The following is a 26351-nucleotide window of genomic DNA, read 5'->3' on the forward strand; positions in this document are numbered from 1 at the left end:
AAAAATTGATTTTAAAAGCATACTTTTTGGGGCAAAATTCAAATGTATGGGAATTTTTTGGGAAAAATTTTAATAATTCGGAAATGATTATTTTTAAGTCGTTGATTAAAAAAATATTTTGAAGCCTACTTTTTGGGTCCAAATGGGAATTAATCATAAATTTTTATTTTTATTGTTTTTAATTAAATCATTGCATACCTTTAAGGCTTTGATTAAAAAAATGAATTTTAAAGCATACTTTATGGGGCCAAATGGGAGTTAATTAGAAATTTTTATTTCTTTATTGTTTTTTTTTTTTTTTAATTAAATCATTGATTGAAATAAATGTTTTTATTTGGGGCACAATTTAAATAAATCGAAATGTGATTTTTAAATAAAATCATTGCATACCTTTAAGGCTTTTTGGGGCCAAATTGAAATTTTTGGGAAATTTTTATTTTTTATTGTTATTTCTAATCGAAATCATTGCATACCTCTAAGGCTTTGATTTAAAAACTGATTTTAAAGCATACTTTTGGGGCAAAATTTAAATGTATTTTTTTTATTTTTTATTTAATTTAAAATTCTTGCATTCCCCTGAGGGCTTTAACTTTTTAAATCCCCACTATCAAAACATTCCCAAAGCCATGCAGTTTTTTTTTTTAATTTTTATTTCACATAAAAATTCACCACTCGCAATTTAATCAAATATTCATTCATTTCATTTGATAAATTAAGGCTTTTTTAAATTTTTAGACTCTATCATTGATTGATTGCAAAATAAAAATAATAAAAAAACATAAATTCACAAAGTCAATCATAACTTTGCCCAGCAAATTTTTATTTGAATTTTTTATATGGCACGAAATTCCATCCATTTATTTAAATTAAATTTAATGTATTGTAACAACAACAGCAACTAATGGCAAACATTTATTGTACATTTTCAGATAATTTCAATGATATAAAATAAAAAAACCAAACTTCAAATAACTTCATTTCGGTTTTTTCAGCCAAGCAAACTGGCCATTTTACTTTAATTGTGTTTCGCACAGAAAAAAATCCAGGCCTTTTACTGAAATTTCCAATAACGATATGCACATAAATTTACATTTTATTAGGCTAGCCCATGTCCATAAACAGGCTTTAAAAGTTTCGTTATTTTTTTGCCATGTGAAAATTTGTAAATTATTGTAATAATGGCTGCATAAAGAGGTAAAAAACGGATATTGCCCCTTTGTGGTAGGCAAAGAAAAATGGGTGTAGAATTTTTGGGAAAAGGGATTCTTAAATTTGTGAATATGCATCACTTTTTAAAGTTTAAAAATTTTCTTTGAAATATTTTTAAGGTAAATTTTTTTCACCCCAAAAGTAGGCAGCAATTTTTGGTTATTACAACCTTGAAACTTAGCATATTTCTAACATTATTTGAGCTAATTTCCCTTATCATATTCCAACTGCAGCTAAACTTTGCCCATAAGGGGCTAATATGCCTTGCCTAAAAGTATGCTTCAGAAGGCAAAACAAATCCATATTTTTTTCATTAACAACCCTTGTTTGCATGCAAACATACATAGAGGAACCTTATGAAAATCCTTCATTTTCTTGATGATTATGAACATATATGAGCATGTCCCTTCATTCCCTTTTCCACCCATCTCTTGGCCTTCTAACAAGCGAAAAATTCTTTTCAATTAGTTAAATGGTTTTGGGAATATGCATAGTGTTCATTTTTCTTCATTTCATAATTTTTTTTTGTTCGTTTGTTTAAAGAAATGAAACAAAAACACATCTCTCAAGAAAGTCAGCCAACTTTATGCACATTTTTGCATCAAGGAAATTGAGTCAAATGCATTCACTGTGAACATCTTCATCATCATCGTCATCAGCCATGTAAGCCAAGCAAATAAAACCTTCTTCACATCATCTGCATACAACTCATTAATGTTTCAGCACATTCAGAACAACAATAATAAAAAATACGAGAGCGACGAATTTTATGAACTTTAATGGAAATTATTACTCAAACCGGAGAATGGCCAAGTTGAAGGGTTGCAAGTGCAATGGAAGTCAAAAAGTTTTGCCAAAAATGTTCAGATTTATAAGAACTTTTCACATTAAGAAAAAAATATTTTTTTTTTCAAAAAGTTCATGAAAATATCATCAATTATTTTTTTCCTTGACTGGCAAGCTAATGGAAAATAATGAGAATATATTAATATAAAGTTAATAATATAATAATTAATTCTATATATTTGCCTAGAAGTATGCTTTGGTTTTTATTAAATTATTTTTCAAAATTTTAATATTTTTCCCATTTTTTCCCCTTTGATCACTTTTTTAATCATGAGAATACAACATTTACCCAGAAGCATGCTTTAGTTTTTATTAAAATATTTTTCGAAAATTTTAATTTTTTTTCCTTTTGATAACTTTTGTATTCATGAGAATACAAAATTTGCCTAGATTTATGCTATAGTTTTTATTAAAATATTTTTCAAAAACTCAATATTTTTCCTTTCGATAACTTTTGTAATCCTGAGAACACAACATTTGCCTAGATGTATGCTTTAGTTTTTATTAAAATAATTTTTTCCTGATTTTAATATATTTTTGGATTTTTTCCTTCTGCTACCGAATCCAACCATGAAAATATTAAATTTGCCTAAAAGTATGCTCCATTTTTTCTATTTTTATATTTTTATCCCCCCCAAACCCAAACATTTTTGACCTTTCAAAATGTAGTTTTTTTTCTTGGCTTTTCCTTGCCATAACGATTTCCCTCTTTTTATGACATGCCTCCTCAAAGCATGCTTTAATTGTCATGCATTCTTTGTTCCTTTTATTTTCCCCATATGGCAAACTTTTCATTACATTTGGCCCTTCACTTCAAGAAAGAAAAAAAGACTGGTTTATCTTCCACAGAAAGTTGCCACAAATTATACAAGGTTTCAGTCTTAACAGGCCGGCCAACTGACCTTTTTCTTCCTCAGTCTCAGCCTTTAACTTTGTTTGTGCATTACTCGAATAATAGATATGTTGTGAGTGAGAAGCCAGCAAGAAGGATTTCCTAAGAAAAACTAGCACAAAAAGGACAACACAACTCAAATAGAACAGGAAAATCATAAAGTTTTTTTTTCTCAAAAAAGTGTGGGAGAAATGACACGAGAGGAAGCCTAATGAAGAATAACTAAACATATGTGCCATACTTTATAAATTATGCGCATAATATATAGATGTGTATGGCTATGTGAGTGTGTCTGTGAGTGCCGCACGACATTGAGGAAAAACCCACAAAAATTATATCAAAAGTCAAAGAAAAGAATGAGAAATATTTAAAAAGGAAATTTAAAAGTCATGTGAAGAGGATGAGAGTGTGTGGAAGAAGGAAAGTGAAAAAAGAGATTTCTGATTTTGTTTTAAATTTCAAAAATTTCAAAAAAATCAAAAATTTAAGGGAAACATTAAAAAAAATTAAGTCAGCCTAAAAGTAGGCTCCACTTTGTTGGAATTTATTAATTAAATAACTCATAAATTGATGTATTTAAATAAATATAATAGATAAAAATTTTATAAATTTTTAAATAGAAAGGAAAATATATTTAAGAAAAATTTTGCATACTCTTAGGGAAAAAATATATTTTTTTACTAAATCCGCCAAATCTGAACTTTGTGTGGTGCTCTTAATCTCTATGGGAGAAAAAAATATTAAAAAGTTAAAGAGAAAATAAATAGGAAAACCATATGTCAGCCTTGAAGTAGGCACCACTTTTGTGAAGTTTTTGTCTATACATTTTTAATTAATTTATATTATTGTATATACTAGCCTCATGTTAAATACATAAAGTTTTTACAGAAAAAAGTATTTAAATCCGAATGGGTATAAGGAAAATGTTGCATACTTTATGGAGATATATTTTTAAAAAAAATCTGATCTGATATCCCTATTTTCAAAATCTTATCCTTGAAAGGTGCTACCAATTCATTGTCAAAAATTGTATGGGAATAAATAAGTAAAAAAATCCAGCCTTAAAGTAGGCAATATTTTTTTTTATCAAAATTTTACAATTTTTATATTTAATTAAATAAACGATTCTTTATTTGTGTATATATTTTTAGTGGAAAAGTGAAATTCACTCAAAAATGTCTTTACGAAAAATGCTGCATATTTTTAGGAATTTTTTTTTTTGAAAATTTCATAAATTAATATTTTAAACTATATAGTAGTTATTTATATATATATTTTCTAGACTAATCTAAATGTATTTAAGGAAAATGCAGTGTATTTTTGGTGGAAAAAAGTGGATTTCACTCAAAAATGTCATTACAAAAAATGCTGCATATTTTTAGGGAAAATATTTTCCTAATTTTATACTATATTTTAAACTATATAGTAGCTTTTTCTATATTTTTTTTAGAACAATCTAAATGTATTTAAGGACTTTTTTCCCAAAATGATGATTTTTCCAAAAATCATGCCCATTTTTATGCGTTAAAAAAGACAAGGAAGATTTTTCTTGGTTTTATATCGAATTTTTTGTTGTAATTTCATGGTTTCCTCTAATTTTCTTTGTTTTCCAAATTTAATGCACAAAAACACTGAGCAAATTTATGTTTTTATTATTATTATTATTTTATGGCTTTATTTAGGAATCAAGCTATTCATATATTTATTTTAAAAAAACAGAGATTTTTTTATATAATTTACAAAACAGGCTAAATGTATTTACCAGAAATGCAGCATATTTTTAGGACCTGAATTTCATAATTTATTTATTTTTTAAAAATGTTGCATATTTTTAGGCTTTTTAATTATTAATTTTTTTTTTTGGGTTTGACATGGGATTAAAATATTTCTGTGCTATTTAAATCTTATTTACAAATATTAAGAAAATATATGATGCCTACTTTAAGGCTATATTAAGAATTTAAATTATTTGAATATATACATTTTTAAAACAGGACCAATTTTTATAATATTTAGAACAATACTTAAGAAAAATTTAGCATATCTAAAGGACCAACATTTAATATTTGTAAAAATGCTGCATATTTTTGAGCGTACAATCTTAAGAAATTACTTGTTTCGGTTTCATTTCTAGCTTCTTTGTTACTTTAATCTCATTTCCAAAGTTTGAGCAAATATATGTTGCCTACTTTAAGGCTTTGTTAAATATTCAAATTGCTATCTTCTTGGTTTTTATTTCATTTACACATTTGTTGTAACACCGGTGATGTCGATGATGATGATAATAATGGTAAAACCCAACTAATTAACGTCAACATTTTCCCTCAAAGACACAAACGCATACAAACACACACACACAGAGATTCTCAGGCATAACGGTAGTTGTTTTCGATTTAATGCCAGCCCTTTTACTAATCAATATGGCTCATTAGCTTTTATAACATTTTGTTAAATGCATTGGCATCGTCACTATTATCATTACTGGAGCGTAGACACGCACTCACACACACACAAATGAAGATTTGCTATTATCAGTTGGATTTTATTAACTTTCATAAGGATACGCAAACACACACACACCCATGCATACATATATGTGTACATATAGTACCACACATCAAGATGTGCCCGTACAAGCACATTAACTGATTGACAAATTGTAGATGTAATGCGTAAATACACATCAATGTGAAGGCAGACACACACACATACATGTGTATAATTTCTGCAAAGGTATTCTTCGTAAGAAGTAAATGTGTGTTCATTGTATGTGTGTGTATGCGTATATGTGTGTTCTTTGCAAGGAAATGAGCTTCAAATTGTCATGGCATATAAGAACGTAATTAGAGGTAAAACGAAATTTCAAGGCATAATTAAAATGAGAGACACACACACATGCATGCATACACTCACACATAGCTATCTGGCCCATACACTTACCGAACACATGTAATCTGATAATACAAATGAGAAAATGACAGTTTGAAAATACATTTTTTCAAACAAGGAAACTTTAATTCAATAACTCCCCAACTCTCCCCACTCCCACAAAATATGCCATGTTACATGGGGATAAAAAACGGATTTCTTTTATTTCATTAGGCAAAAGAAATTACCCAACCTCCGAAAAATTTCTAAAAAATCCCAACAATTAATGTCACGTTTATTTGCTGTGTCAGTGTCAGACTGTCGCTTTTTCCCACAACCCTTCAACTAAACACTAACAACTTTTGACAGTACAGCTTTAAGGCTTCCTCTTTTAGTTTTCATTTTTTTTTTTTTGGCAGCCCAGCTCAAAACTATGAACATCCTTCATTTTGATATTATTACTTTCATGGTTGATAGATGAATTATCTGCTTATTTTTTTTTGGTAAAGCAGCAAGAGATAGTAACAGCCAACAGCTGTCAGCTACAGTGTTTTGCAATTACTATATTACATGGTGCCTAAAACTATGCAGTACACATTCCAGCGTCATTACTTTGCCAAACGTTGTTATGGCAAAGAAAATTTTAACTATGCCTGTGAAGTAGGAAGATAGATGAATGGATGAATAGATGTGTGTGTGTGTGTGAGGGCGGGCTCAAACTCATATAGATGTCTCAAATTGTTTTTGTTTTGTGGTGAAACTTTTGAAAAACTTTGGCATAATTTTTGGCGCCCATTTTTAATGTTTTTGACAAATAGCGGTAGTTAGATTACATCAACGAAGTAAATTGTCGCAAGGATGGAGGGGGGAAAGAAACGTAAGACAAGACAAGCGTATTAGGGCAAAGAGGGGGAGGGGAAGGGTAAATTTGTAGATGAAGGGCATTGGCTAGTTAAAGGCGAAAATTCAAATATAAAAAGCGGGGTTTTACTTAAAAAAATAAATAAATAAATAAAAATAATAATTAAATTAAATAATATTAATAATAATAAAAATAATCATAATAAAAATATTTGAAATAATAGTTTTAAAAATATTTTATCTATAATTCCCTAAAAGTATGCCACAAAAATTATAATAATAATAATAATAATAATAATAATAATAATAATAATAATAATAATAATAATAATAATAATAATAATAATAATAATAATAATCATAATAATAATAATATAATAATAATATAATAATAATAATAATAATAATTATACATAATAATAATAATAATAATAATAATAATAATACTAATAATAATAATAATAATAATAATATAATAATAATAATAATAATAATAATAATAATAATAATAATACTAATAATAATAATAATAATAATAATAATAATAATAATAATAATAATAATAATAATAATAATAATAATAATGATAATAATAATAATAATAATAATAATAATAATAATAACAATAATAATAATAATAATAATAATAATAATAATAATAATAATAATAATAATAATAATAATAATAATATAATAATAATAATAATAAAATAATAATAATAATTATAATTATAATAATAATTAAATAATAATAATAATAATAATATAATAATAATAATAATAACAATAATAATAATAATAATAATAATAATAATAATAATATAATAATGATAATAATAATAATAATAATAATAATAATAACAATATAATAATAATAATAATAATAATAATAATAATAATAATAATATATAATAATAATAATAATAATAATAATAATAAATAAATAAATAAAAAAAATGTGAATCCACATACATATATTTTAAGTCCACATAGCTTTCAAATCTGGTATTGAAAATTTTATTTCCAATATTTTACCCTTCTAAACTCTAATTCATTCAAATATGCATTTTCGCCCCTACATATCTGTTATCTTCATAAAAGCATATTGTTTTTTCCCTTTACCCCACCTCTCTATACATAAATATTTCCATTTGCAACATTTTGGTAATTAATTTGCCCAGCTTATATATTATTATTATTATTTGCTATAATGCGATTTTATATACATACACAAATTATTCAAATAATTATCTATTTATTTATTTTTTTTTGGTTTTTGTTATTGGGAAAAAAATAAACATAACATATCGAAAAATTGCTACTCTAAAAGCTTACAACAGTAATTATTAATGTTATTTAGCAATGTATTCTATTTTCGAAAATTCTGTTTTTTTTTTGCACGAGCATATTTATCGTTCATTCCCTTTGCATTTTAATGGATTTTTTTTGTGGTGGCTCTAATGCGCATTGTTTTTCGAACGGACTAGATGCCACCACCATTGTTTAGGATTTAAGTTTAAATGTAATTAGGTGGTTTGGTTGGTTGGTTAGCATTTGTGTCTGGTTGGCTAAATTGACCAGCTAAGTGGTATTAGCGGATTCCATTTTACACGGCTAGAGAAATGCAAAGCAATGGCATGGATCACAAATAGATTTGCGAGGCATCATGAATGATTGTTAGGGAGGAATAGTTGGAAAATTAAATTTTAAAAATACATATTTTAATTTATTATGAATTGTTGAAAAAAAAAAAAAATAAATAAATAAAAAATAATTTTTACCGAAATTTTAAAAAATTATTATAACATAAATTTCAGAATTTTATTAAAAAAATTAAAATGAATGATTTATTTTGAGACATTTTTCTGTTAAAATTAGTACATATTTAATTACTTTTAATATTTTTATTTAAAAAAAGTCATATATAATATATAAATAAAAAATAAATTTAAATATGTTAATATTTTACTAAAAATATTATTTTATTTTACTAATTTTTTTTAATTTATATTTATCAATATATATTTATATTTAAAAAAATTATGTCCAATATTTTTATTTAAAGAAAATATGTTAAAAATGTTTATAATTAACATTTTAATTTAAATAAAAATTTTAAATATAATTTTTTTATTTTTTATTTTACAAATAAAAATATATGTATATTTTTTAATTTTTATTTATCAATATATATTTATTTAAACAAATCATATTCAATATTTTTATTTAAAGATATTTTTAAATATGTTTATATTTAACATTTTTATTTAAAGAAAATTTATATTTAAAATTTAAAAAAATATTCAATATTTTTATTTAAAGAAAATATGTTAAAAAATGTTTATATTTAATATTTTTATTTAAAAAAATATATTTACAATTTTTATTTTACTCAAAAATAATTTATTTTTTTATTTATATTTATCAATAAAAACTTTTATCTAAAAAAATATTTTCAATATTTTTATTTCAATAAAAATATATATTAAAAAATATTTATATTTAACATTTTTAGTTTAGTAAAAAATAATATATTTTTTAATTATATTTATAAATTGATATTTTTATTTAAAAAAAATCATATTCAATATATTTATTTAAAAAATATATTAAAAAATGTTTATATTTAACATTTTTATGTCAATATATGTATGTATATATATATACATAAAAAAATTATATTTCAAATGTTTATTTAAAAAAAGAATTTCCATTTTGTAGTATATATATATATATATATATATATATATATATATATATATATATATATATATATATATATATATATATATATATATATATATATATATATATATATATATATATATATATATATATATATATATATATATATATATATATATTATTTATATGGACAAAAGCCTTTTTTATGTAAAAAAATTAAAATAATATTATATTATTATCATATTTTTTACTTTTTTTAAATTTTTACCATTTTAAAATTTATATATATCTCTTTTACAAAAACAAGAAAAAATATTATAATAATAATTTATATTTTTATTTATATTTATCAATATATATCTTTATTAAAAAATCATACCCAATGTTTTTACTAAAAAAATTAATTTAAAAATATGGTTAACATTTTTTTTTTGCTAAAAAAAGAATTTATATTTTATTTATATTGATAATATAATTTTTTTTCCAAAAAAATATTTTAAATATTTTCTAAAATTTTTATCATGTGAACCCCTCTAATTTCCCACAAAATCTTCAGCTAACCCAATTTCTTCATTTTTTTTGTCTCTCTTCGCGTGATGTTCCACTCACAATTTTAATTGCCTACAATTAGATTACATAGCCATTATTTACCTACTGCACACATATATACGATACATGTATATACTTCAATACCTACTAACACATATTTACTCAAAAATCCCTCCAATACAAGAGGATGAATGAGTAAGCCCTTTCTATTTTATTATTAATGTGTATTGTGTAATTGATACCTTTGACGTTTTCGTCTATTAGTGGTGGAATTATTTGTCTTAAACCGTTCGAAAAGAGAATTTTTAAATAAGCTCTGGAGATAAGTTGGAGAGCGGGGGGTTAAAGCAGCAGCTAAACACCCACACATGCACGCACTCAAAGGGAGAGGAAATGTAATTAAGAGATTATTGAGTTAGCAAATGGAAGGTATTGAAGCCTGAAATCATAAGTGGAATATTTAAGCAAATGTATATGTATGGAGGGTCTTGAAATGTAGTTGATTTTTTTAATTAGAAAATATTAAAAATTAAATTTAAGATGACGCTTTGATTTATTTTCATTTTTGCAATTATAGGCTACCCTTAGGTATTTCGCCTGAAAGTATGCAAAATGTTTTGGAAATTATTTAATTAAAAAAAATATTACAAAAAAACATTTAAAAACACTAAATCTGGGCAAATTGTTCTTTGGTTTATCTCCCAGTAAAATGGAAGCCATAACCTTTTTTCTAAGAAAACTAAAATCACTTCGCTGTCGGGGAGCTTATTCTAAATTTCTAAGCCCCTGAAAGTATGTATGTAGCGACTTTTAAGGAAAGTTTCCACAAAGAGTATTTTTCATTGTCATTATATTTTTAACTGGTTTTAGATCATCTATATTAATCCTTAGAGCTTTTTCTAAGATTCTGAACCTCCTGAAAATATGCAATAAATTTTTAATGTATTTTAAAATTGTATGACTTAATCAAATAAAATATTTCTCTTTATCACCATGAACTTTTTTTCGAAGGAAACTTTTGCAACTTAGCTGTTAGGGGGTTCTTTTGATATTCCCAGCTCCTGAAAGTATGCAGTGATTTTTGAAAATTGTTCTAAAAAAGTATATTTCATTGTCATTAATTTTTTTACTTGTCTTGGAGCAACTTTATAGTTATTTTAAGTTTTTTTTTCTAAAATTCTGAGTCTCCTGAGATTATACAATTAGTTTAGAAAATATTTTAAAATGGTATGACTTATTCAAATCAAGTATTTTTCTTTTTAAGTTGATTTTTTTCCAGAGGCCATACTTTAACATTTTTATATCCCTGAAAATATGCACTATTTTTTGAAATGTTTGATTTTTCATTGAAAATAAGCACTTTTTTGGAAAATTTTTGATTTTTGTTAGATGTGTTTCTTCCACAATTCTGTGCTCATCCAAAAAGTATGCAATGATTTTTGAAATATTTTTTTTTAATTTATGTAACTATTCCTCTATTCTCATGAATTTATTGTTGGATCTTATGCCTCCTCTCAAAAATTTGAATTAATTTTTATCCCAAGATTTTGCGACTTCTTCCCGTTTTTGTTTTTGTTCGTTCCCAGTCTGCTTATATTGGGGATTTTGAAATGTAATTAAAATCTTATATATTAATTATGATGTTATGCCAAGCTATGCTGAATACTTGGCTGGCTGAATGGTTGCCTTGTGCTATTCATGGAATATGTTTTGGGTTGGTGGTGGGGGGTGCGAAAAAATCCTTGTATTTATGGAATGATTATATCAATCCCTTAGACTTCAAGTTCACAAGAATGAAAAGAAAAGCAAAAAAATAGAAAACAAAAGGCAGCAGCAGTACCAGCTGTTGTTTTACAAAGGACATTTTATGTTTCAAGAGATGTATGGCAAAGATGTAGCTGTGTGGCGGCGTGTATGTATACATGCATGCTTGTGTGTGTGTGTGGAGAATAATCGCGTATAATTTTCCATTGCTGGCATTTCATCATCGTCATCATCATCATTATTATTATTTTTCTGCTTCTTCTTTGTATTGCTGCTGCTGTTGTTGTTGTTGTCGTTATTGTGCCAAAGGAAATGCATCTTTAATTTAGTTGCTTTTTTTCATTTCCTGTATTGCAATGCTGGGCTCCCACACACACACACAGATACGTCATTTTGCATAGAAATTATGTGAATGATGCATAGTTACCCCTCATGCTTGCCAGCATTAAAACAAAACAAAATACTCACACACATACATACTCACCCACATAGAAACGGAAGTCATCAACATAATCATACTCATCTCTATTTTGTAGTCTACAATAATCAAATGTAATGCATATGTGTGTGAGAGTGTGTGTGTGTGTGCATTTTGTATTGTATACAACAATTTTCCTCTTTTGGGTGTCGTTGTTATTTCAATGGAAAATCTTGTTTGAAAAAACTCACACACACAGATACACCCGCAAACGAGCTGGAGCATCACATCCCTTGGATTAAGTGAAAAACTGTAGCCTTTAGAATTTACATTGCAGCAGATTTTCTGCGAATTATTTTCTTTTTTTTTGGTTCCTCTACTTCTGGCATTTTTTGTTTGGGTTTTGTCTTCTTTTGGAAAAGCTTGCCTTTAGAAATTCCATTGACAGAAGCATGGTAGTAGACTTACGGTAAATATATAAAATGGCGTCAAAGCATGAATGACACATAATATTTAGTCCTACACGCCGAGCGGAGGGATGTTGGAGGGGAAATGCATGATGGTCTTCGGGCTAGGGGAAAAAAGCACGAGGCAGCCTTCAACATTTTACCAAAGACAGATACCAACCAAGCAACCAACCAACCAATTCAGGGTTAGGCCAGCATAGCGCGTAACATAGAAAAGCGGCTAGGGGAGACCTGCCTGCATAGCTGATGCCAAGTAGCAGTAGCTAGCGGGGCTTTTGTGTGCAAAAGCTCCCCTCACACAAATGCCATTGTATAAGTCTAACTGCAGTAATACATTATTTTAATTAACATTTTCATTATGAGCAGCAAAGGCAGGCAGGCAGCCAGCAAGAGGGCGGGCGGGAGAGAGAGGGAGAGATATCCCCAACGAGTGGAAAGGCATAAAGCAAATTTTGCACACACACACACACACAGACACTCCAAAGAGTAAAGGCATGTTAATATGCTTAAAATATCCATGCATGTGCCACATCTATTTGATAACCGTAGACATGTAGTGAAAAACGCCTTAACATATGCACTGTAATTTTAATTATATATGCAGATTTCCTTTTTGCAAGGGTCTGTTTCTTTTTTGCTTTTTTTGTTCTTGCTTGCTTGGTTGTTTACTGCTGTCATTATGGCAGCGTCCTACTATCCACAAATGACTAAGCCATGGCAAGTAAGGTAAGCGCGAAAAAAATATGTACATGTGTGTGCGTGTTTAAAGAAGTGATGCTCCATAAAATCTTGTTAGCGAAGAAAATATTTTCGCTGCAGCCTTTTTAATTGTGAAAAAGATTAACAAGCCAAGTTGCAAGCGGGGGGAAGTGAATAAATGAATAACACAAAAGAAAAGAAAATGTAATTAAAAATAGTATTTTTTTATAAAGACAAAAAAAGGACAACTAAGAAGTTACTGCAAAAATAATATGTGGCATACTTTTGGGATGACATTATAAAAATATTATATTTTTATGAATATTTTAAGAAATGTAAAGAAGTGTTTCTTTCAAGACATAACGACAAAGGCAAGTAACTTTTTTTAGGAAAAATTTTGTGGCATACTTTTAGGCGCTTTGTAATAAAACCATATTTTGAAGATTTCTATATGAAATATAAATAGTATTTTTCTTTAAGACAGAAACTACAACTAACTTTTTCTTTAAAAGAATGTGTTGCATACTTTTAGGGAATTACAGAAAAAATATTTTTAAAATTATTATTTTAAATATTTTTATTATTGTAACTGAATTTATAATTATATTTATGGAAATTATATTCTTTATATTATAATTATAATCATAATTAAATAATTATAATTAAGATTATTATTATTATTATTATTATTAGTATTATTTTAATTAATATTAATATTAATATTATTAATATTAATTAATATTATTTATATTATTATTAATATTATTATTATTACTATGTAATTAAAATAGTATTTTTTTTAAAGACAAAAAAAGGACAACTAACAAGTTACTGCAAAAATAATATGTGGCATACTTTTGGGATGACATTATAAAAATATTATTTTTTTTATGAATATTTTAAGAAATGTAAAGAAGTGTTTCTTTCAAGACATAACGACAAAGGCAAGTAACTTTTTTAGGAAAAATTTTGTGGCATACTTTTAGGCGCTTTGTAATAGAACCATATTTTGAAGATTTCTATATGAAATATAAATAGTAGTTTTTTAAGACAGAAATTACAACTAACTTTTTCTTTAAAAGAATGTGTTGCATACTTTTAGGGAATTACAGAAAAAATATTTTTAAAATTATTATTTTAAATATTTTTATTATTGTAATTAAATTTATAATTATATTTATGGAAATTATATTCTTTATATTATAATTATAATCATAAGTAAATAATTATAATTAAGATTATTATTATTATTATTATTATTATTATTATTATTATTATTATTATTATTATTATTATTATTATTATTATTATTATTATTAGTATTATTTTAATTAATATTATTATTATTATTATTATTATTGTTATTGTTATTATTATTATTATTATTATTATTATTATTATTATTATTATTATTATTATTATTATTATTATTATTATTATTATTATTATTATTATTATTATTACATATTATAAATTATATATATTTTTTATATTTTAATATAACCTAAAAAAGTAAAAAATGCAAGACTTTTTGATATTTATAAATATTTTATCCTAAAAATATACTTAATATTTTCCTTCTGTCATGGTTTATGTCTTGTATTGTCATTTTAGTCTTCCTTTTATTACTCTTACAACTTTAAAATTAAAAAATCTACCTAAAAGTATGCAGCATTTTTTATAATGACATTTGTTACACCAAAAAGTTCAAAGGTGTCATAAACACCTTTCGGGCAAATCTCAAAACTATTTTTAGATATACTACTATTTATGAATTTTTAGGTTTCTTTTACAATCCTAGAAGTATGCTCTATTTTTTCATTTACAATTTTTTTAAATTTTGCACCACAATGTTCAATGGTGTTAAAAATAAAATTCAGTAAATTCTTTAAATTATTTTAAAAATACCAAATTTTATGATTTTTTTAAATTTTCTTCCTACCTAAAAGTATACTTCATATTTTTCTTTTAATAATTTTGTTTAATCTCCCCTTTTTGTTTTTATTACTTTATTTTCTTTTTTCTATTTTCTTCTAATACCCATGGCCATTGTTTAAAAGATTTTTGCTTGTCTCCTCCCAAGCACCCGAAAATATGCAATATATTGAAAATTTAAGCCTTTGTGAAATAGTTGAAATTTTCGTAACACCTTTTTGGAATTTTTTGTTACTTCTACTCATACATATGGATTTTTTACTAGCCCTTCTTACATGCAAAAAAAAAACACAATTCTGTGAAACAAAAATATTCAAAACAACTTAAATGTTTTTTGCATAACAAAGCATACTTTTAGGCTATGAATGGGAAATCGACAAAAATAAAAATAAAATAAAATCACAAAAAAAAACAATATACATGTATGTATATAAATATAAACTGAAAAGAATGAACTAAATTTATATGGAAATTCTTATCGATTTGTTTTTGTTGTTGTTGTGTGAGAGAGGGAGTAACAGCCCAAAGCCTTTGTTAGTTGATGCCAAAAATTGCCGAGAATTTGAAATTTTGGATACATTTTTTTTGTTGGCAAATATTTTGCATGCAGTTACTGGCGATTTGCAGCATTAAACAAATTTACCCGATGGAGTGAAAATGGAAAAATTCCCAACCCCCCCTAAAATCCAAATATTCTAAATTGACTCCAATATTGACTTATTCCTAAGAAAAAATGGCAAAACGAAAGGCGTACTACTTACTTAAATTACCGCTGGGAATGTATACGTTGCCCGAGGGTGTACGCACCAGACATGAGGGCTCAAAATCGACACCCAAATCATTTGGATTTGCTGCTACTAAACGACCATTATTCATGCGACTCATTGTGGGATTTCTAGGTGGTACATCTGGTGGTGCCGTAGGCGTAACTCCTTCGAGAAGGAAGCCTGGTTAACGAAAGGAAAGAAAAGAAAAAGAAATACACATATATAAATATAATAGGTAATTTCAATTAAGGATTTTGAAAATTAAAGAACTAAAGAAATACAATAATAATAATAATGATAGAAATTTTGAGATTAAGTAAATCAATGTTTTTTTGGGAATGCCTAAAAGTATGGGGTTTGGTCAAGAGATAAAGGTGTTTTTTTTGTTTCCAAATTTTTAGTAGCTCTTCATCAGAAAATATATACAGAATATTGTAATTCTTAAATAATAATATAAAAAGGGGATTTTTTTAAAAATCTAGGAAGCCTAAAAGTATGCTTTAATTTTTAAAATTTTAAAAACTTAATTTTAACTTTTCTAAAGTTTTATTAAAAGGTGATATTGAAAATTCATTAGTCTGAGGTATTGAAAAATATCAAAAAAAAAAAATCTGTTAAATGCGGACCCCCTGAATGTATGCATCACAATTTGTTCCTTTTTTTTTAAAAAATGAAGTAACTATTTAAGGTTTCTTGTTGTAAATATTTTATCAGTAATAGTTAGATTTCATTAAAAAAATGTTTTGCACTCCTTAAAGTATACTTCGAAATTTTTATAAATGTTAGTTACAACGCTCATTTTAATACACTGATTTAAGTAAAATATGAATAGAAAGTTTTTTTTCAACAAATATGTTGAATGCCCTAAAGTATGCTCCGATTTTTTGGAATTTTTTTTTTTTTTTGGAAAAAATAAAAACTGTTTAAAAATATGTTTTGCAGATTTCTTTAAAGCATTCTCCGACATTAAAAATTAATTAAAAAATATATATTTTCTTTTTCTGGGAGAATTCGTTTTATAAGAAAAATCAAGCCCAACTTCAACTATTAACGAATTATATTAAAAGAGCGTATGCTGGCCTAAAGTATGCTTCAAAATTTTATTATTTTTAGATAAAATTTTTTTTATTATTTTTATAACTTTTATTTTATTATAAATGAAGGTATTTTATAAAACAAGTTTTTAAATACCTAAAAGTATGCTCTAAATTCATAAAAAGAACTGATAATAATTTCTGAGTAATTTTAAAACTTTTTTAGATATGATGGCCTTTTTGCAAATATTATAAATGGAGATAGTTTTTAAAACACCTAAAAGTATGCTCAATATTTATAAAAAATAACTGTTAATAATTTCTGAGAAATTTTAAAATTGTTTTAAGATGTGACGGCCTCTTCAGAACTTCCACAACTTTTTATTGTAAATTGCTAGAATTAATTTTATTTTTTTCCAATGCCTAAAAGTATTCTCCAATTTTTATAAATAATGTTTAAATTTTCTTTAATAATCTGGGGACCTCATTAAAAGTTTTTTAAATAATTTTCATTAAAATTCTAAATTTTATTTCATTATAGATAGACGTAATTTATTTAAACAATTTTTGAAATGCCTAAAAGTATACCCTGAATTTATAAAAGAATTCTTGGTAGTTATTGGTATATTATATTATTTCTAAGAGATATGAACGCATTTTCATAACTTAATATGTCTGGGAGATTTGTTGAAAGAAAAAAATCGACTACCTAAAAGTATGCTTTAAAATTTTATCAATTATTGTTTTTTTTAAGTTTATGGAATTTTTGTGGTATTTGAATAGAATTTTATATTGGATTGTAAAAATTAATTTTGAATTTTTTATTGGGTGCCTAAAAGTATGCTCCAATTTTTTTGAGTAATATTTTTCCAATACTTTTTTAAATGATTTTAAAAACTAGCTGCTTCTTCTGAAATGATTTCATTTTTAAAAATATATTTCGTTTTGCCTTAAAGTATGCTTTAAAATTAAAAATATATTTTTTTGAGATATCAGAAAATACGTAATTTGTTTGCATTTGAATTCCTGAGCCATATTACATGGATTCCGAAATGATGTTTTATTCTCATTCCCCCCAATTCTATGCCTCCAAATATGCATATCAAAGTTTTTCCTGATTTCTTCTATCCTCTCCCTTGGCAAATTGCTTGATTTTTATTTTAGTTTTAGATTTTTTTTCTTCGTTTCTTTTCTTTTGCTTATCTCATTTTCTCATTGAGATTTCAATTTGTTTCAGTTTCAGTTGTTTATTACTTTTTTGTTGTTTTTTTTTTGTTTCTCGAAAATGTTCCTTGGCTTTAATACATTTTATGGACCCTGACATTGCATTGCTTAGAGCGCGAGAGAGATTACCGGGAAAAATGTCGAAACAGAAATCCAGATAGGCATAATGGTCATTTGGCAGTGGCAAACAAAAAAGGACAGCAGCTAATAAAGTCCATAAGACTTTTATGATTTGATGCCTGGCACCATTTCATTTTAGTTTAGTTTCGATGGGGTCCGGTCCCTCGATGGATGGGCAGGCAGTGTGAAATAACAAAACAGTTGTGACATGTTATGGAAATTGTTTTTGTTTTTGCTTTTTTCGTCTTTGGTTTAAGCTGGAATTCGGTAGATGGCCATTTTGGTGGAAGGGAGAAGTGATGAGGAGGGTGTGGGGGCAAGGAAAATAAAATCTCTTTTTGTTTCGAAATGGTAAGTGTAATGGAAATGATAAGCTACTTATCTAACACAAAAGCAAACAAACAACTAAATTTCTGTGTGTATATTTTCCATAGCATACTTTCGGGCTCACTGCATAAAGTAATGCGAAAAAATAACAAAAAACCCACAAAAACTTTAATTTTTTCCCCAGATTTATTTGCAAATGTAATTTTGATAGAGTGTTTGGAGAAGTTTACAAATTCATCCAGGGATGGGAAACCCATTCGCACACACATTAAAAATGATCTCTCTCATCATAATTTTATTACGATATTTTGCAATTTTCTATTATTATTGTTGTTGTTGGCTGTTTACATTTTCAATCCAACTAAAACTTTTAGTCTCTCATCACGCACACACACATCCATATTTACATTTACATTGACATAAGTATATTTGCTGTACTTTGTAATATTTACTTACATTTTAAGTTGGCAAAACTCGAATGTTTTACTTTCGAATTTCATTTGGAAAAATATTTGCCGAGAAAATTGTGTTGTTGTTGTTTTTTATGATTTTGGCAAAATTGAGTGTCATTCAGTTAAGTTCAGAGTGGTGGTGTTTGTGCAATAATTTGTTAAGTCATGAAATTATTTACTTTGTGGGGCGGGCAAGTTACGAAGGGGAAAGCCGGAAAGTATGCTTTTATATTCTGATTTTATTGGAACAAAGTAAAAGTATGCTCTAGAATTAAAACCAAAATATACAAAATATGGAGAACGGGGGATATGAGTAGAAGATTTTTTTTCAGGAATTTTATATTTAAAAATGTTTTTATATTCAAAGTATTTAGTATATATTTTATATAAAATAAAATATTTTTTTTTTAGTTTTGCCTTGTTAATGGATGAACATATGTTTTAAAAAATATTTTTAATTAAACTATATTAATTTTATATTTTTTTAATTTATTTAATATTTACATTTGTTAAATATATAATTATTTTCTGTTTTTTTTTAATTTTTTTACATTTTTTCTGAAAGTATGTTCTAGTTTTAAAAACAAAATATAAAAAAAATGGAGGAGATGGGACATAAGTGCTATTTTTTTCAAGAATTTTATATTTAAAAATATTTCTATATTCAAAGTATTATATACATTTTTTATAAAATAAAACATTAGAATTTAAATAATATTAATTTTGTATTTTTTTAATTTAATCAATATATACATTTTTTAGAAATGTTATTATTTTTATTTTTCTTTTATATATATTTATTTTTTTTTTTAATTTTTTACTAAAAGTATGCTCTAGAATTAAAAACAAAATATGCAAAAAAGAAGGATAAAGGGTATGAGTGCTAGTAGATTTTTTTTAAGAATTTTAATTATTTAAAAATATGTGTGTATTCAAAATATTATATTTTATTATATATATTTTATTTTTTTTATAGAATAAAAATAATAAAATAAAACATTCATAATTAAAGAAAATTGATTTGCTAATTAATTAATATTTTTATTTTTTAAAATGATTTGTTAACATAATTTTTTAGTCTTTTAATTTAATTAGTATTTATTAAGAATATAATTATTTGGTTATATCATTTTTTTAATTTTTTAATTTTTTTTTTATTTAGTTATTATTTATATTTATTACAAAAAAAATATATTTTAATATTTTATTTTTTTTTAATTTAGTTAGTAATTATATTTATTAAAAATATGATTATTTGTTAACATAATTTTAAATTTTTTTAATTTAATTAATATTTTTTAAAAATATAATTATTTGGTTAAACAAATTGTTTAATCTTTTTTTAATTTAATTAAAACTTTTATTTATTAAAAATATTTTTATTTTTTAAACTAAGAAACAAATAAAAAATTAAATTATTATTTTAACAAATAATTATAATATTAATAAAAATAAATATTAATTTAATTTAGAAAATATATTGAAAAATATAGTTATTTTTAATATATTTTTTAAATTAAATTAATATTAATTTTTATAATTATTATAAATTTTATTTGTTTCTTAGTTTAATTAATATTTATAAAAAATATTATTTTTTAATATATTTTTATTTTTTTAATTTAATTAATATTTTTTAAAAATATAATTACTTGGTTAAACAACTTTTTTAAATCTTTTTTTAATTCAATTATAACTTTTATTTATTAAAAATATAATTATTTTGGTATTTTTAATTTAATTAATATTTATTAAAATATAGTTATTTTTTATATATATTTTTTTAATTAAATTAATATTTATTTTAATTAAAAAGGTAATTATTTGTTAAAATTATTGTTTAATTTTTTATTTGTTTCTTATTATTTTATTATTTATTTTAAAACTATAATTATGTTTTAATATATTTTTTATTTTTTTTTTAATTTAGTTGATTGAATTAACATAATTTTTATTTTTTTAATTCAATTAATATTTTTTAAAAATATAATTACTTGGTTAATTTTTTTTTAAATTTTTTAATGTTTTTTTTTAATTCAATTATAACTTTTATTTATTAAAAATTATATTTTTTATTATTTATTAATATGTATTATATTTTTTTTTCAATTAATAATTATATTTATTAAAAATATAGTTATTTGTAACATCATTTTTTTATTTTTTAATCTTTTTTAAATTAATTATTATTTATAATTATTGAAAATTCAAAACATTCAATATTAATAAAGTAACTAGTATCTTTATTTTTCAATTTAAATTTATTTATTTTTTTAAACATTGTATGTTTGTATAAAAATAATTGTAAATAATAAAAATGGAATTTGTTAATATTTTATTGTATTATTTTTTAATTTAATTTGATTTGATGTTTATCATTTTTTTTAATATGTTTATCTCTTTTTATTTAATTATTATTTATTTTTATTGAAAATATAAACATTATTTAAATAACTTTAAAGTATTTAGTATTTTTTTTTCATTTCAATTTGAGTTTATTTAATTTTTTAACAAAAAAAGATAGTTTTTTTAATATTTTAATTTAATTTTTTAAATTTTCCTTATTTTTATTCTTAAAGTTTATAATGCTTTAAGTAATTAATAATTACCAAAAAAGAAATTTATTAATATTTTAATTTTGTTGTTTTAATTTTCAAAAATTTTGATTCTTAAAATTTATAAAGCTTTAAGTAATTAAAGATTACAAAAAATGTATTTTTTATTTATTTTATTCTAGCATATTTTTAGGTGAGTGTAGTTTTTTTATCCCCTCCATTTAGCAACATTATCATTTAATTACATTAATTACATATCACCTAAAATTCAGAACAAAAAAACTAAATACCACAAAATTTGCCAACAATTTCCAATTGGAAAACTGCCTGATAGATCCGACACATCATTCACATGCACACAAAAACCATTGCATACCATTTAGGCATTCCATACTAATTAAAATGTACAACTGTAATTGCCATCAACATAATTGATATTTGTGGTCGTCGTCCTTGTCGTCATCGTCATTGCCTAGTTACAAGCCTAAGTGTGTGTGTGTCTATTTATACAAAATAGACAAACAATAATGATTAACTGATTTAAATTTTTAAATAATTAGAATAACTATGGCCAGGCCTGATGGTGATGATGATTTTTATTAAATTTGTTAATAAATATAAATTAGTTAAATTACTAAAAAATTAAAAATGAATAGAAGACTTTGGGGAATTTGAAAAAACAAAAAAATAAAATACCTTAGGAAAAAAGGTATTTTGAAAACTGATGGAGATGCCAGTGGCAAAATAGTATTGCCTACAATTGGGGGCTTGTCTAGTCACCCTCCCAAGGTCACCCTCAAATTCAAATTCCATCTTTCAAACTCAGCTCAAATTATATCTGACCCCCAAAAGTAGGCACCACTTTTTAAGTTTAAAAATCTTTTTACTTTTTGTTTACAAGGTTGAGGAAAAGGCCTCAGACATATTAACCCAACGCCGAACTTGACCTTTTTTCTATCGTCTCTGACTTGAAAAGCTCTTTTGGAAATACCTTTTGTTTCTTGGGCAAATATTTAATTGTCTTTTCGTCGGCTCAACACCCCGGCTTAAGTGAAAGAGGCAAATGTTAAAAAACAAAGGCATTTAAGTTGTAAATTACTTTTAACCCTTTTCTGGCATGTGGAAATATAATCTAAAAAAAAGAGGGAAAAATAAAATAGGAAAACTCATTGGGCCTGGTGTTGCCGGCTCCTACCCTCCCTCCCCCCATATACAACATGTGTGTTGACAATTCTCTAGTCTTCTTCTTTTTTTTTGTCATCCCATTTGACTCTGGCAAATATGTGTGAGTTTACAACCAAGCTTACACAATTGTTTAGGGAAGAAACGGAGAAGGACGAAGGAGAACCAACAACTCATGTGAGACTTATGCCGTTAAGTAACTAGACTCCTAAAAGTATGCTAGTCAGTGGGACAACAGAAGAAAAAAAATGTGCATAAAGTAGATGGAAGACAACACGAAATGTCAAGTACCTTTTTAGTTGGCGTTGGCGGCTGCCATCGAACAAAAAAAAAAAAAAAACTCAAACACATTGTCTTTATTACACTAGCAATGTATGTTGTACGGGAGAGAGAGAGAGCGGGCGAGAGCTGGAGAGGGGTTTGTTTTCCAGCTAAAATATTATATGACTTTAACTGTCCTTTTGCGTTTAGTTAGTTGGAAGATTGTCAGCCAGATATTAGTGAAACTAGAGGTATTGTTAAGCATACCCCTGCCCTGCCGACGCCACCGTTGTAGTATACAGAAGGTTAAGTACACTTGACACTTTCTTTATGTGTATGCCAGAGCGGGGACGGGGCAGAGCAGAGTGTTTGAGTATCTCACCATGTGTGAGATACTAACAAAGGTTGTCCCACAAATAAGCTGGGTAATAAGGCGTATATATGAGTCATAAATAGAAGATGTTAGTTAGCAGCACACACACACGCATGCACATCACAAAATAGGGAAAGTTGGCAAAAAGGTGTGAAATTACAACAACATTATTTGCATGGCATAGAAGAAGCGGGAGAGAGAAAGCAATGGAGTCACTGTTATAGAGCATATCTGTCACATTGGAAAGTATTTAATATATAATATGAATATCTAGGCAAGAAATGATAAGAAGGGGGGCTTTAAATTAATTTTGAAAAATTTGGTTGCATATTTTTAGGAAGCCAAGAGGATGCTTAAGGTTTTTTAATTTAACATTTTCAAATTCAATCTAATTTAAAATTACATTTTCAAAAAAAAAAAAAAAAAAAAAAAAAAAATTGATCTGACTGTTAAATAAAATGTGGGCTTTTGTATTATTTCGAAAATTTTTGTTGCATATTTTTAGGTAGCAAAGAGGAAAACTTGAATTGGGGTTATTTAAAATTTATTAAAATTGTAAGTTTAATTAATAATAAAATTTAATATTTTAAATATTTTAAATTAGAATTTTAAAAATTTTTTAAAAATAAATTTACAAAAAAAATAAAATTAAATATCTAGACAAAAAATTTTAATATAATTTTGAAAAATTTTGTTGCATATTTTTAGGGGGAAAACTGAATAACTTGAAATTTAAATTTAAAATTTATTAAAACTGCAAGTTTATTTTTGGCCCCTTAAAATATGCAATATTTATTAATAATAAAATTGAATAATTTAATTTTTTTTGTTTTAGAATTTTAAAAACTTAATTTAATTTGAAATTAAATTTTCAAAAAAAAAATAATAATAATAAAATTTTTAAATATCTTGACAAGAAATGTTAAAAGGTGGGCTTTAATATAATTTTGAAAAATTTTGTTGCATATTTTTAGTAAGAAAACTGAACAACTTGAAGTGAGGTCATTTAAAATTGACTAAAATTGTGAATTTATTTTTGGCCACTTAAAATATGCAATATTTATTAATAATAAAATTGAATAATTTATTATTTTTTATTTTAAAAAAATTTTAAAAATTTAATTTAATTTTTTAAAATTAAACTTTCAAAAAAATCTAATAATAAAATATTTAGGCAAAAAATTATAAAAGGTGGGCTTTTTGAAAAAAAAAAAAATGTTGCATTTTTTAGGAAGTCAAGAGGACTTCTTTAAATAGGGTTATTTAAAACGTATTAATAATAAAATTTAATATTTTAGGTTTTTTAATTATGAATTTTAAAAATTTAATTTATTTTAAACTTAACTTTTGAAAAAATATGTTGCATAATTTTAGGAAGCCAAGAGTACAACTAGAAATAGGGTTTTTTAAAATTTATTAAAATTGCAAGTTTATTTTTGACCCCTTAAAATAGACAAAATTATAAACAAAAAAATTTAATATTTTAGTATGGAGGGTATGCTAAGTTTGTCATTTCGTTGGTAACACCTCGAAATACACATTTTAGCCCCCATATGAAGATACCTCCCAATATTCGAAATTTTGATTATATTAGCGACATTATGCACCGGAATAGTTTCAAATTTGGTATTTGATGTTTGTAATAGATACTACAGCCTATGACAGAAAATTGTCTGTGCAGGTCCATGTCATCGTATAGGCCCCATATAATGGTACCCCCCTATATTCGGTATTTCGATGATTTTAGCTACATTATTTACCGATTTTTTTCAAGTTTCGCATTTGAACATTGTAATGGCTTATGACAAAACTTGCCTATACAGGTCCACGTCGTCGTATAGACCGGCTACATTCGGTATTTTTAATATTTGAAAAGAACTTTTAACGGATTTTATTTATTTATTTTTTTTTTTTTGAAAATTGCCAAATTCGTTCTTTGGAGGGTATTTCTTTGTTGGAGGGTAATTAGGGTTCGGCCCGGCCGAACTTACACTTTTTTTTACTTGCTTAATTTAAAATTATAAAATTAAATAGAATTTAAATTTAAAATGTCAAAAAAAGTAAGAAATTTATCTGATTATTAATATGTTTTTTTTTGTTAACGCCTTAATATATGCCCTACATTTTTGTTATTTTTTTATTCTTCTTATCTATATATCCTGTAACAATTTTTTATCATTTCAGATTATATTAAATATAAACTTCGTAAAAAACATCGTAGTTACTTTTTCCCCAAAATTGTTCTCCTAAAAGTATACTTTTTGTTTCTTTTAACATTTTTTTTTATTTTTTAAAAATATAAATTCAAGGAAACAAATGTTTCTTGTAACTTTCTAATCTTATCATTAAGGCTATTTAAAAAAAACATTTTATTGCTTCGAAAAAGTAGGAAAAAACAGGCAATAATTTAAAGCAACCAAACTTCTTATCAAAAAAGAAATAAAGCGATTTTGTGCTCCTGAAATTATACCTTAAACAAAAACTAAACAATATATATTGCACACACACATCAAGAGGAGTGAAAAAAATTGAAGCAACATTTACAGTTTTACCAGGCAGGTACACATAATTTATGATATTTACTTAACTATTTAGTATGCAAAAGGTATAACATTGCCCCCGAAAAAAGTTAGCTTGCACAGCATCAAAAAAAAAAAAGTATCCACAGAAAAACATTAAGAACTTGGCCAGCTGTAGCAGGAGCAAAGCATCAGCTGCTGGAAAATGTTGTATTCAATTTTTTTTTGGTTTCAACAAATAAAAGTTAAACATTGCTTTTTCGCATCGTTGTTTTTTTTTTTTTGCTGCTGCTACTATGTCTACAGTCTATGAATTCCACAACTAACCTAGGTGGGTGGCTGGT

The 26351-nt window shown here is 24.8% G+C and overlaps 1 protein-coding gene across 3 annotated transcripts in view; it reads right to left on the reverse strand.

Moving 5' to 3' along the window:
- Positions 1-26351, reverse strand: part of LOC101887453 (teneurin-m) — a 334061-nt gene that overhangs the window by 65111 nt on the left and 242599 nt on the right. For all 3 annotated transcript variants that reach the window (XM_059119393.1, XM_059119395.1, XM_059119394.1), the window contains exon 2: positions 15955-16140. In XM_059119393.1, the coding sequence (XP_058975376.1) occupies positions 15955-16140 (186 nt within the window). The remainder of the gene's footprint in view (positions 1-15954; positions 16141-26351) is intronic.

Source organism: Musca domestica, unplaced genomic scaffold (genome assembly GCF_030504385.1).
Source record: "Musca domestica strain aabys unplaced genomic scaffold, Musca_domestica.polishedcontigs.V.1.1 144, whole genome shotgun sequence".
In the NCBI taxonomy this organism is placed as follows: Eukaryota; Metazoa; Arthropoda; class Insecta; order Diptera; family Muscidae; genus Musca; species Musca domestica.